The 13,837-nt window shown below is 41.2% G+C and overlaps 2 protein-coding genes across 5 annotated transcripts; both read left to right on the forward strand.

Annotated features, from left to right (window-relative positions):
• Nucleotides 1-753: 753 nt before the first annotated feature.
• On the forward strand, nucleotides 754-4,324 carry LOC129849783 (glutaminase kidney isoform, mitochondrial-like). Of its 4 annotated transcripts, none has more exons than XM_055916544.1 (4): nucleotides 754-2,307; nucleotides 2,520-2,644; nucleotides 2,874-2,937; nucleotides 3,209-4,324. In XM_055916544.1, exons 1-4 carry the CDS (start codon nucleotides 2,171-2,173, stop codon nucleotides 3,357-3,359), a joined length of 477 nt encoding a protein of 158 aa, XP_055772519.1. In that variant the 5' UTR covers nucleotides 754-2,170; the 3' UTR covers nucleotides 3,360-4,324. The 4 variants fall into 4 exon arrangements, with proteins under 4 accessions (XP_055772519.1, XP_055772520.1, XP_055772522.1 ...); XM_055916545.1 differs by having other exon boundaries at nucleotides 755-2,307; nucleotides 2,568-2,644; XM_055916547.1 differs by having other exon boundaries at nucleotides 761-2,312; nucleotides 2,568-2,644.
• A 3,504-nt stretch (nucleotides 4,325-7,828) lies between these two features.
• Nucleotides 7,829-13,380, forward strand: LOC129849782 (uncharacterized). Its single transcript, XM_055916543.1, has 6 exons — nucleotides 7,829-7,962; nucleotides 8,556-8,714; nucleotides 8,947-9,114; nucleotides 10,009-11,657; nucleotides 11,784-11,862; nucleotides 13,195-13,380. Exons 1-4 carry the CDS (start codon nucleotides 7,948-7,950, stop codon nucleotides 11,203-11,205), a joined length of 1,539 nt encoding a protein of 512 aa, XP_055772518.1. The 5' UTR covers nucleotides 7,829-7,947; the 3' UTR covers nucleotides 11,206-11,657; nucleotides 11,784-11,862; nucleotides 13,195-13,380.
• Nucleotides 13,381-13,837: the final 457 nt, after the last annotated feature.

The following is a 13,837-nucleotide window of genomic DNA, read 5'->3' on the forward strand; positions in this document are numbered from 1 at the left end:
TTGTTTTGAACTCCCTGACCCCGTGTGAACAAAGTGTTTCAGATATTCTCAGCCCCACATTGGGTGGGTTTGCATGTGTTTTATCCTAACTAGCCTACATAGCCCATGTATGTTTATGACTGTGTGTCTGTGGGTTGATAAAGGTTGCTCCCTTTTTGTTTTGCTTCAGTTTCTCTGCACTTAGGCTGTACCACACCATGAGGACTCTCACTCTCTTTGAGAACCAGTCACTACCTCTCTGTCACTACCTTTTCTCTGTCTCTCTCCTTGATTTGAAGTCTTTTTTTTAGATGGGGATTGGGGGTGAGGATTCAGGAGATAGCAGAAAAGAGACACACAGTGAGGGCTTAATCCACAGCAAAAATCTCAGAGATGGAATTGGGTGTGAGATTCACTGCAGTATTACTCAGTGCTGTTTCATCCAGAACGGTTCGATCCAAATCTGACTGGTAAATTATACAACATCCCCTCGTCTTGCACCAACATGTATCTAGACGTGAAGATGTGAGCACAACACCATTGTGTTAATTTGATCACAGATGTGGAAAGATTATTTAAAGACACCATGACAACATTGGTATATAGAGCAGAGCCATTTTCTGTAGGAACAGAGCTGACATGATTTCTTATTCTACATGTCAGAGTGGCATATTTGTTCTACACAATATATTCCTACCTGAACGTTTCACAATGTTGTGCCCTGCTGAATGCAGCCCAGTGATGGTTAAGAGCTGTAGGTGAGTGTTTCATGTGGTCCTCCCGGACCTCTCTGCTCTACTGCTATCTCATTTCGTATATGTTATTTTCTGATCTAGCTAGTTCTGTTCTGCTCCCGAGTTGTGTGCAACTGATCTGCTAAATGCCTGTGCTCTACTCTATTCTACTGTGTTCAGTTCTGCTCTATGCAACTTAGGTCTATGCTGAGTTTTGCCCTGCTTCATTCTGTTCTGATGTGTGTTCTACTGTGATGTGGAGCTCCTTTATATTCTATTCTGGGCAGTTGTGTCTCTGCATTGGAAAGCATTGTGCAGCCTCATCAAAATGCATCAGATATGTTATACTGCACAACTGTTCTTCCCCAAGTAAAACATTTCTCAACTGGTAATAACTCCATATTGTCATTAATTGAGAAATGTATTCATTGATTCGTTTTTACTCGTTTGTTGTGAATGTGAAGCACGGGTTTTATGCTTTTGATTCCCCAGCACTGTTTACTGTTTTTGTTATTAATTCACTATTTTCATTAGCTCCAGTACAGTTGATATATAAAGCATCTAATTCCGGTCCAAACAGAGGTTCACATAACAATGTCTTTGAAGCTTTTGAGCTCCACCCACAATACCACCACCAACACCCAATTGGAAAAACAGAGAATTTACTCAAGGCAATGTCACTATCCCTTCAGTAATGTTTCAGCGCCCCCTAGTGGTTAATTGTCAGATTAGATTAGAGAAGGTTACTGCAGACCAATAACTTTGCCATACAGGAAGGCCCTCAATTTAGACTGCTTTCCCTCCCATAAAACGCACACGTAGTCTGTTAAAGCATGGGAACTTCAAGTAAGTGTATTGTGAACGGACCAAAAGAGAATAAGCTCAAATTGTAATCCATCACTCTATTTCTATGCTAGTGCCATAGTGTTACACCCAATATGTTCATCTCTACCTGTACTTCTCCAATCAACTCTTTAAAAACCCACTGCCAGAATCCAACCATAGTATTTGGTCTGTAATCGATACTGGTAGCTCCTCAAACATGACTGGGTGCACTTTAAAATAGAAAACATTGGCTAAGGAAGCTGGCAATATCCCCTGCTTAGACATTATAAAGGGGTAATAAGAACTTCTGGCAAGTCTTACAATGCACTACAACTGTATTCTTAGCATTATTCCTTTCAGCTCTACTTAGTGATGCCAATATTTTTTTTACTATAGTTTTCTTACTTTTTCTCATTTAGTTTCCTAGTTATTGCTGACTTCATGTGTGGCTCGCTATAGTATTTTACTTCAGGTTATTACAGTAAACGAGAAATCCCTCAATCTGCCGTATAATTTTCAGATTCACATAATTTAAGTAGTACTGCCATTGCCTTGGGGTTTTGTTAGGAGTTTATTGGTATCCAGAAGTCCTGATTTGATGGGTTTGACTCTGCTTCTCCTTTAGCTGGCACATGTCCCCCACACACCCCCTGGCTGCCTGTGTGTGTTGCCTGGTTCCACAAACTGCTTTCTTTTTTTCGCTCCAGGTCAAGTCTGTCATCAACCTCCTGTTTGCCGCCTACACCGGAAACGTCTCAGCACTAAGGAGGTCAAGTATGCAACTCTCAAATTCCCAGAAACACCAAACATAATGACTGTCCCTCAGTGTTTACAACGGCACTAAAGTCCTGCTGTCCATGATATGCAAATTATATATATTTTTTTATCATGTTAATTTCATGACAATGGAATGATTAGATCTTCATAGTGATAAATCATCTTTTGCATCTCTGACTTACTTCCGTGTTCTTTCTTTGGCAGTTATCGTCCATCTCGTGACACTGCTGACCTGTTTCTGTCTGTCTGCAGATTTGCTCTGTCCTCCATGGACATGGAGCAGAGGGACTATGACTCCAGGACGGCTTTACATGTGGCTGCAGCAGAAGGTACTTCTCACAGCCTCCTTTTCCTGTCACACACAGGGACAGATTGTGTGTGTGTCAGGGTCCTCTGGGAGTGTTTGGCAGACCCCCTCTGTGTCGTAGGGTTAATTTGTTGTCCCTCGGTAACTGCACTGTGTAGTGTTCGACGTCTTTGCTGCAGTGTGTGAGAGAGAAAGTGTGTAGGAGTGTGTGTTTGTTTCTTAAATAACCCTGTCATCTGCTCTGCTTTCAGGACATGCAGAGGTGGTGCGCTTCCTCTTGGAGGCGTGCAAAGTGAACCCTGTTCCCATTGATAGGTATGACCACTTTGTCTGTCTGTCTTATCTGTGTGTGTGTTTTGGGTGGGTAGGTAGGTGTGGGTGGATGAGAGACTGTATCATATACTTGTGTGACAGTCTACAATGTACTCCCACTCAAAATAACACTTATGGTCAACCATGAGGGATTTATTTGAACTGTACCCTATAGCATTTTCACACCTGAAGAGTCGTGTTAGTTCCCAAAACGAATACCTTTGTAGGCCAGTCCAACCCCAGTCAGTCACACTGCTCATTATCTTTCCGGTAGGTGGGATAAGACCCCAATGGAAGAGGTCTTGCATTTTGTCCATCACGACATGGTCACCATCCTCCAGGACTATCAAAACAAGTACAACCCACAAGAGGCCCCCAAGAAGGACAACGAGACAGCAGAGAACAACCTGGGCGGCCTGCTGTAGTGTAGACATCCAAGCCAGTTGATGGCGCCACGCTGCTTTTGTATCCTCTCTATTAGACTGCTGTTTCTTTGGTGGGATAAACACTTTATGGAGTGACTTTTGTCGACTTTGTATGATGACTTTATTTCTGAACTGTGTGTTTGATTAAATGTGTTTGACATTTTTTATACTCTTTTGTTTTACTGTAAGTGTTTTGCTTGACCTTTTGTTGTGTGATTTGGTGACGGTGTTGCTTATTTTTGCTGTATCTTTCCTCTTTCGTCCTCTAGTCTTTCCCTCACCAAGTGTGTGTGTGTGTGTGTGTGTGTGTGTGTGTGTGTGTGTGTGTGTGTGTGTGTGTGTGAGAGAGTGAGTCCCAAATCGAAGTGCAGAATCTGATTGAATCTTTGTGACATTGGTGTGCAATATAAAGTGATATTATTATACATATGCTGCTACATGTACATTGTATATTTATGTACTGTATAAAGTAAATATATTTCATGATATCAAGTACCAATACTTAATATAATTCAATGTAGTAGTTTAGCAGTTTGGTATTTTTCCTGGAGGGCCACAATGTGTAGTAATCTTTGGCCAAACCAGGCACACTAGAGTCTATGGAGCGAAATGATGTTGAATCTGAAATATAGTTTATGTTGGCACTAATATCACTCCATAACATTCTAGCTATTTGTCTTGGTTAATGCCTGGTTGGAAAAAATGAAACAGACTGTAGCTCCTAAAGACATGATGGGCTACCACTTGGGTAGAAGCACTATATGGTCCTGTAGCCTACTTTGTCACATGTAAACAAGTTTAGGATGCCAAGTGTTACCAAACATCCTACGCTTCCACTAGTCCCAGTCAAACTTATCTTGACCTTTATCAACCCTACTGCATATGCCATTTAGTTTTCATTTCAATTTCATTTTATTGTACTTTGTTTGGGTAGGCACAAGACACTTTTAAAAAAAAGGTGTATATTTTTGGTCTAGTGTTCTTTTTTTGTATTACGATTTTCTCATAACAATGGAATTTTACTTCTCTATTGGTCAATACTGTCTGCTATGCGCACACAGTTGTCTGTTGTAGATCTGGAACCACTGATAGAATAGGGGAGTATCTGTGGCCACATGATAAACACTAGTCTGGCATCAGTAGTCTGAAAATAGGAGGAAACCAGTTGCACATGTACATAAACATATGGCAGGTGACATTATTAATATTGTCAAAAACTCATCCTAGATGTCTCACACTTTTTGAATGAACTTGTGCCTTTAGCCAGGATCCAATATTCCCACGGAGCTGGTGTGTGTAAAGGACCATATAAAATCATCTGAATGAGGGTTATTCATGATTCAGTGGGATTATAGCATAGTTGAATTCCATTTCATTTCCAATGAGTTTAAGAAATGAATGGAAAGCCATGTACTGATTGTATTTGTATGTTATGAATCGCTACTTGAATACGTACAAGAACAGTTTGTTGATTTAGTGTGTCAGTTTTGTGGAGGTCCAATATGAATGTAAAATCCAGACAGTTGAGGAATGACACGCAGTATGACATGAGCGATACCAAAAACATAGCTACTGCAGTCAGTTTACAACCAGAGTTTTTCTTTTTTAATTTGTTTATTGCTTAAACACACATTTTAACACAGCATAAACCAATACTGATGAAATTAGAAATCAAAGCAGTGGTAGGTTTTATGGGGAAAACATTCAATCAAATCAAATCACATACACATGTTTAGCAGATGTTAATGCGAGTGTAGCGAAATGCTTGTGCTTCTAGTTCCGACCGTGCAGTAATATCTAACAAGTAAGCTAACAATTTCACAACAACTACCTTATACACACAAGTGTAAAGGAATGAATAAGAATATGTACATATAAATATATGGATGAGCAATGGCCAAACGGCATAGGCAAGATGCAGTAAATGGTATAGAGTACAGTATATACATATGAGATGAGTGATGTAGGGTGTGTAAACATTATATAAAGCGGCATTGTTTAAAGTGACTAGTGATGCATTTATTACATCCAATTTTTAAGTATTAAAGTGGCTAGAGATTGAGTCAGTATGTTGGAAGCAGCCACTCAATGTTAGTGATGACTGTTTAACAGTCTGATGGCCTTGAGATAGAAGCTGTTTTTCAGTCTCTCGGTCCCAGCTTTGATGCACCTGTACTGACCTCGCCTTCTGGATGATAGCAGTGTGAACAGGCAGTGGCTCGGGTGGTTGTTGTCCTTGATGATCTTTTTTGGCTTCCTGTGACATCGGGTGGTGTAAGTGTCCTGGAGGGCAGGTAGTTTTCCCCCGGTGATGCGTTGTGCAGTTGCTGTACCAGGTGGTGATACAGCCTGACAGAATGCTCTTGATTGTGCATCTGTACAATTTTGTGACCGTTTTTGGTGACAAGACAAATTTCTTCAGCCTCCTGAGGTTGAAGAGGCCCTGTTGTGCCTTCTTCACCATGCAGTCTGTGTGAGTGGACCATTTCAATTTGTCCGTGATGTGTACGCCAAGGAACTTAAAACTTTCCACTTCTCCACTACTGTCCTGTTGATGTGGATAGGGGGGTGCTCCCTCTGCTGTTTCCTGAAGTCCATGATCATCTCCTTTGTTTTGTTGACATTGAGCGTGAGGTTATTTTCCTGACACCACACTCCGAGGGTGTAGCATAAGAACAGCTTCATTGGCACAATGGACAATAACCTTGCACAATGTTCTAATCCAACATTCTAATGTATATCTGCTTAATTTGTCAATTATGTTAGTGTTGGAGCCCCTGGCTATCCATACATTTAAAAAACAACAATATGGTGCCGTCTGGTTTGCTTAATATAAGGGATTTGAAATCATTTATAGGTTTATATTATAAGTATATTTTATCCAATTACATTTTTGATACTTAAGTATATTTAAAACCAAATACTTTTAGACTATTACTCTAGTATTTTACTGGGTGACTTTAACTTGAGTAAAAGTAAAGATACCTTAATAGAAAATGACTGTCATGTATGACAATTGGGTATCTTTTCCACCCCTGCCCGGATTCTGTGTATAAGACTTTTAGCAATAACTTTTACCCAACGCGACTTCGCTACGATCATGCTTGCTTCGTCCAGCTAAGTATCACTCCTAGAGATACTGAATATGCCGCTGTTAAGTGGAATCGTTATTTTCGTTTGAGTTGGTTGTTCAAGGACGCCTGACTACGTACGGAAGCTTACTCAACGAGTCGTCTGTATAAACAATGGTTCGTTGCGCGACAAAGCAATGGCCAATGCACGTATACATTTTACGTATGGGTGCTCCCGGGAATCGAACCCATAATTCTTGCGATGCAAGCGCCATGCTGTACCAACTGAGCTACAGGACCACAGACAACAATAGCCAACGTTACGTTTCTCTCAAGATTAGAATACTTGTGTTGTAGCTATACAGTATCAAGTTAGCTAACGCGCTAGCTAGCTAGCCACAGTAGCTAGCCAGGGATCCAGTTTGCATCCATGCCATTTACAATGTTATGTATTGCTCATCATTGTTGCCGGCTGTTGTTTATGTAACCGGTGCTGTACTGCACCGCTGTAACTCTGCGTTGTGTGTGGTTGATTGAGACTATAGAAGTGGACTTTGGAGATCAGATAGTTTTAATCAAGCAGAATTCACTCTGCATCCAAAAGAAAAGAAAACATGTGTAGAGCACATATGTTCTGCGAATCGTCGCCTCTTCCTCTCATAGTGCATCAAGATGATTTTTGAATACATTTAGTACAGCCTCTCCTTATTAAACATAACATATTTTACATAGATAAAACCACATACCTGCATCCAAAAGAAAATCAAACATGTGTAGAGCACATATGTTCTGCGAATCGTCGCCTCTTTCTACAACGGATGCACAATACAAGGGACTGGGATCATTCGAGGAGCTAGCCATCGTTCACACATACACATGCTAATACCTTAGCTAGCTATTAACCACGTGTTGAATTCAGAATGTTGATATCATCCTAAAAAGTACAACTACAAGTGCATCTTAACAATACCATCCACGTATGAGTAACCTCTAAATATACAACATTATTCATGAACAAAACACTGTGTGTATGACATTGTGCTTAAAAAATCAAACTTTTCTGAAGACGACAGAAAAAGCCTATCATAGTGCATCGAAATGATTTGAGCACGCAGGACATAACGTAAGTACACACCCCCCTCCTCCCAGGATGCAGGCGTGCATAATAACAATTCAACATGACATAATATTATATGAACCTGGTTAAATTCACACAGTACTTTAACAACTGTTACATTTACTTATTTATTTGTTGTCTCATCACATTATTGTACAGAAAAACGGAAACGTAGCTATTACACCAGTATTTATTGTTTCGAGTGGTCTTTTTAGTGGTATGGGATTCCAGTATTGCGTCGCTGATCGCATTGATTGACAGATCATCCCTGAAGTAAAAGTTTATTCACATTATGACGTTGGCTGAGTTACCGTATAAAATGCGCTAGTTTACCTCTTTGGTAATCACTTGGTAAAGTTTTACATGATGGGAACATAGGCTCCAGCTATAGACTTTAACCATGGAGGATAATAAGGTAAGCCTATGAATTGTTAACAGAGAAGGCCTATGCAGTGGTGCAGGAACCGCTGCGCCGTCTTTTTTTAATGCTGTGGCAGGAACCACATTTGGAACCACTATTGGAAGAACTGTCCACATTTACTTTTCATCAGCCAACAAAATGAGTAGGCCTAATGAACAGCAAATGCATTAGCCTATGTCAATCTACTATCCCCATAGTACAAAAATTGACCTATTCTGTGTGAGATATAAATATTCCAAACATAGTCTGGGACAGCTGTGGGATGCGATAGATCCCAAAATGAATACAACCGTTAGCAAAAAATGAATTTACCATGGCTAAGGGCTGTATCCAGAAAGTTTTGCCTAAGAACAGCGCTTAGCCATAGTATACTGGCCATTATAAACTGGGTGGTTCGAGCCCTGAATGCTGATTGGCTGAAAGCTGTGGTATATCAGAGCGTATACCACGGGTATGACAAAACAAATATCTTTACTCTTCTAATTAAGTTGGTAACCAGTTTATAATAACTCTGCGTTGTGTCGTGCGTACGAACAGCTCTTAGCTGTGGTATATTGTTAAATAATGGTCTAATTTGTTCCAATCAGAGTTTAAACGAAGATGATCCATGTGATCATCAAAGTTTGGGAGGTCAAGTCCAGAAAATGAAGAATGATATCCTGGGTTTAAACTATCCAGAAGATATTGAAGTGAAGGATCCCCTGCCTCAGATCGAGCTGAAGGCTGTGACAAGGAGAAAAGTTAAGGTGAGAGAATAGATTGAAGAGAGAAAGGGAAATCTGGGGTCTTACCTGTCCACACTCTAAACATGTCCAATATGCCATACAACATGTTGTTGTGAGGTTGAAGGGTAAATTGTCCTTACAACAGACTTTCATCTCTTAATATTCAGTCACCAATTGTTTACTGTAGCTCTTCTCAAAGGCCTGTACAGCAACGGCAACATACAGCATGTCATTGACTGTATTGTCTTTTTAGACCAAGAGGAGGACCAGTGCCAACAGGTCCACAGTTGAACAGAGCACTGATACTGATGCAGCTGAGAGAGATTTTGTTGATAATCAGAATGATGAAGATGAGGAAGAGGTGAAGAAGGATCCCCTGCCTCAGATGGAGCAGGATGCCGTGAAGAGAAATACAGTCAAGGTAAGGGGATAGATTGAGCAGAGATGTGGATATTTGTGATATCTGTCATGTCTATAGCCCATACAATACCCTTTTATCTCCTAATAGTAAATCTAGGGCTGACCCCATTTGGTCGACTGGTCGATAGTTTGGTCGATAGGCTGTTAGTTGACTGGGATTTCTTAAGTCGAGCAGTCGCAAAAGTTTTTTTTCTTCATGGTGCACATGGACACCTGTCTGATTCGCGCCTGTCTCAGTTGACTAATCCATTGCCGAGGCCACAGGGATGGCACAGTCCATCACGCTAAGACGTGATACTGAAAATGTATACGGTTATATTATGTCAAAATAATGGTGCAACACTAATAAATCAAATATTATTTTATAACAAATGCGCTTTCTCCCGCGTTGGATATGGTCGCTGTCTGTGGTTCTGAAACATAATCTTCAGTACGCCGTAGAATTGGTGCCCTTCCCTATGTTGCTATGTGCATAATAGCATAGTTAACCAGCATATTGGGATTGAGAACAATGCTGCAGAGGCAGCAGCAGCAGCAGCAGAGACGGGGACACAGCCCTTGCCTTAGCCTAATTGTCTAAGAAAATTGAGGAGAGAGGAAAACCCAACTTAATTAGGTGTATAATCAATAGCCTAATTGTTAAATGTGCCTGGCTTTGTAAATCATCCATATATATATATTACCAGTCAAAAGGGGTTTTCTTATATTTTTACTATTTTCTACATTGTAGAATAATAGTGAAGACATTAAAACTATGAAATAACACATATGGAATCATGTAGATACCAAAAAAGTGTTAAACAAATCAAAATATATTTTATATTTGAGATTCTTCAAAGTAGCCATCCTTTGCCTTAATGACAGCTTTGCACACTCTTGGCATTCTCTCATCCAGCTTCACCTGGAATGCACCTCAGAGAAGGGCCTCTTGACTCGTTCCATCGTGGGCTCCATGTTGGAGGATGTTGACATGGTGAGAACTGATGGACACGAGATACACCGGCCATCCTCCTCAAAGTCCTCCCTGTCCATCACCTCTGCCATGACCAGAGGGTCCCAGAGTGATTTTACAAATTCTCTTCCAGGGACTCCAGTCCCCAATGAGTGGCCTGTTGAAAGCTATTGTCCTATCATTAGGAGTTCGGTCATTGATATGAGTGACTCCTCAACTCATTCACAAGGGTCAACAAATTACACAAGGCAAACCATCTCTGCCATAGTTGACACTGTTATGGAGGTCATTCCAAGAGAAGATACGGAACACATAGCCACTGCAGATGATGTCACTTCTTTTACAAGAAGACTTGCGAGACTCAGCCCCAGGGACAGTCTTCAGAACTTCTCACATGAGCTCACTGACAAAGTTTATGAGCTCATAAAAAGTCACAACACCCCCCAGGCTCTTTTTGTGCGAGCTGGCAAGAGCGTGTCTGACTCTATTCTTTTGAAGCTGAAGACAGGATTGAATGCTTCTGAAGAATCCAGAGAGTTTCCATCTGACCTTGTGTACTCCTTTGCTGAGGAGTCAATAAAACGTCTGCTACAGCAGATTGTCTTCTGGCTTCCTCCACCATCACAAGGATCAGATTTCTGTCAAACTATCGTCTCTGATGGTTCTCTGCAGGACACAAGCCGGCTTATCCCGAGCTCTTCTGCCATCTCCATTAGTTCCTCACCGGTTTACTGTGACACAAAGAGCCTTTTCACCAATATAATGGTCAATCAGGTCATGGATACCTGTTCTGTGGCCTCCAATTCATCAGAAGAATTATCAGAGTTGATGAACATAATCAATGGGTTGTCCCCAACTGATGCTGGAACACTTGACTCTGACAGACCGGCTCCCCTGACCCCTAGCCGTCAGTCTAGTGCCAAATCATTGCCTAGACCCTCTCTGTCTGGCAGCAGCACACACAACGGTGGAACTGTGGATATTCAAGTTTTAGGAGAGATGGAATCCAAGATGGACAACAAAGATATGGAGATGTCTAGTGTCTCTGTCATCCATCAACTCCATCAGCCATGGACTCTGATACACATGCATCATTTGACTCCACTAGCAATGACTACACCTCTTTGGTACTTTTACTGATTGTTAGATTGCTGACAATGATCACCCCTATCACATTACGGGAATCCTCTGACATTGGTGAAACATCAAGAGTTCTCACAAAGAGGATTCTGTCTGAGTTCTGTGGCACCTCAGGCCTTGAACCAACTCAAGCCTACCCCCAGAATCTGAAAATCAAAAAGATTTTCAAGGCTGTCTACAAGGGGCTTCTTCAAGAATTCGGGTCAGAGAAGATGCTCCAGGTTGCAATGAAGTCAACGGATTACGCATTTGACGATGCCCTGGTCAAATCATTAACTAGGGAACTACTAACTAAATGCAATGAGGCTAGCTCTTCACCTCCCTCCATGACCCAGTTGTCATCACACAATGCACTTGGCAGTGACGAGGTAGGTAATTCTGGGCTTCCAACAACTGGTAGAAAGGACAAGAAGAGAGGAAGATTCAGCGCTCTCTGTGGACTTAACCCAAAGGTACAGATGTCATCAAAATACAAATTATAAAGATGATTTTTATTCATTACGTACAGTATGATGGTAAACACGGATACCTTTTGTGTGCAATTTCTCCTACTGTACAAATGACTGTTTGTTACCCAGTGTACAAAGAAGGTCAACAAGAAGAACCACTGCACTCCAACACCTTCCCAGAACCAGACCCCTGTCGTCAGTGAAACAGGTAAGTCAATACACTCAAATGTGTACTGAACGAAAATATAAACGCAACATGCAACAATTTCAAAGATTTTATTGAGTTACAGTTCATATAAGGAAATCAGTCAATTGAAATACGTTCATTAGGCCCTTATCTATGGATTTCACATGACTGGGAATACAGATATGCATCTGTTCATCACAGATACCTTATAAAAAGGTAGGGGCGTGGATCAGAAAACCAGTCAGTATCTGGTGTGATCACCATTTGCCTCATGCAGCGGGACACTTCTCCTTCGCATATAGTTGATCAGGCTGTTGACTGTTGATTGTGGAATGTTGTCTCACTCCTCTTCAATAGCTGTGTGAAGTTGTTGAATATTGGTGGGAACTGGAACACGCTGTTGTACACGTCAATCCAGAGCATCACAAACATGCTAAATTGGTGACATGTCTGGTGAGTATGCAGGCCTTGCGACATGGGGCCATGCATTATCATGCTGAAACATGAGGTGATGGCGGCGGACGAATGGCACGACAGTGGGCCTAAGGATCTCGTGACGGTATCTCTGTGCATTCAAATTGCCATTGATAAAATGCAATTGTGTTCGTTGTCCGTAGCTTATGCCTGCCCACACCATAACCCTACAGCCAACACGACGCCATATACGTGGCCAAATTCTCTAAAACGACATTGAAGGCGGCTTATGGTAAAGAAATAAACATTCAATTCTCTGGCCACAGCTCTGGTGGACATTCCTGCAGTCAGCATGCCAATTGCACGCTCCCTCAAAACTAGACAACCAGCGTTTTTCCTTGCTCCTATTTTTCCCAGCCTCTGTCTCTGAGACATCTGTGGCATTGTGTTGTGTGACAAAACTGCACATTTTAGCGTGGCCTTTTATTGTCTCCAGCACGAGTTGCACCTTTGTAATGATTATGCTTTTAACCCACAAGAGTCTAAGCCCTGTCTAGACCGAGGGGTTTGTATCGGCCTTACTGCTATTAGCCCATACAAACACATTGAATAACAGATTCACTACATGGAATTGAAGTGTCTGTCCTAAATCTGAGAGATATAAGAAAGTTGACGAATATATATATATATTTATATGTATATCTATTTTTTGCGTGTTTTTAACCCCTTCTTTTTGGCACTAAACAGTCTAAACCCTGGGGGGGCCTATGTAACACTTCTGTGTTAAATAGGCGGATTGAGACTGCTAAGGCTACCTGCCGCCCTACATTTCTAAATTATGTAGAATATTACAATTCAAATAATAATAATGCAATACTAATTCTTCACACTAACTAGGGTCAGTTAAAGAAAATGTTATGTTTACATTATGTTTTTCAGCAATTGTCAATGATCAAGAATCCTGCCGAACAGAGAGTGTATGCTCCACCAAGAAGAAACCAAGGAAGCGTTCGCTCATTTCCAGGATGTTTTCAGCTATAGGAAAAGCCTTGTCCAGTCCCTTTACTTCCTGCTATAAAAGGAAGACCACCTAATCTATATTTGAAATAAATATAATTAAATTAATTCTTCATGTTGAGTGTTTTTCATTATATATTATTGGATAATATAAAGTGTAGTAGTAGAAGTTGTATAGTTGACTATATTACTTTTACTTTTAAAATACATTTTAAAAAAATAAGAATAGTGTGCACTTCTAGGTACAGTTGAAGTCTGATGTTTACATACCACCCTGCATACCACTGCTGGCTTGTTTCTGAAGCTAAGCAGGGTTGGTCCTGGTCAGTCCCTGGATGGGAGACCAGATGCTGCTGGAAGTGGTGTTGGAGGGCCAGTAGGAGGCACTCTTTCCTCTGGTCTAAAAAATATCCCAATGCCCCAGGGCAGTGATTGGGGACACTGCCCTGTGTAGGGTGCCGTCTTTCGGGTGGGACGTTAAACGGGTGTCCTGACCCTCTGAGGTCATTAAAGATCCCATGGCACTTATCGTAAGAGTAGGGGTGTTAACCCCGGTGTCCTGGCT

The sequence above is a fragment of the Salvelinus fontinalis genome, unplaced genomic scaffold (assembly GCF_029448725.1).
Source record: "Salvelinus fontinalis isolate EN_2023a unplaced genomic scaffold, ASM2944872v1 scaffold_1684, whole genome shotgun sequence".
Taxonomy (NCBI): Eukaryota; Metazoa; Chordata; class Actinopteri; order Salmoniformes; family Salmonidae; genus Salvelinus; species Salvelinus fontinalis.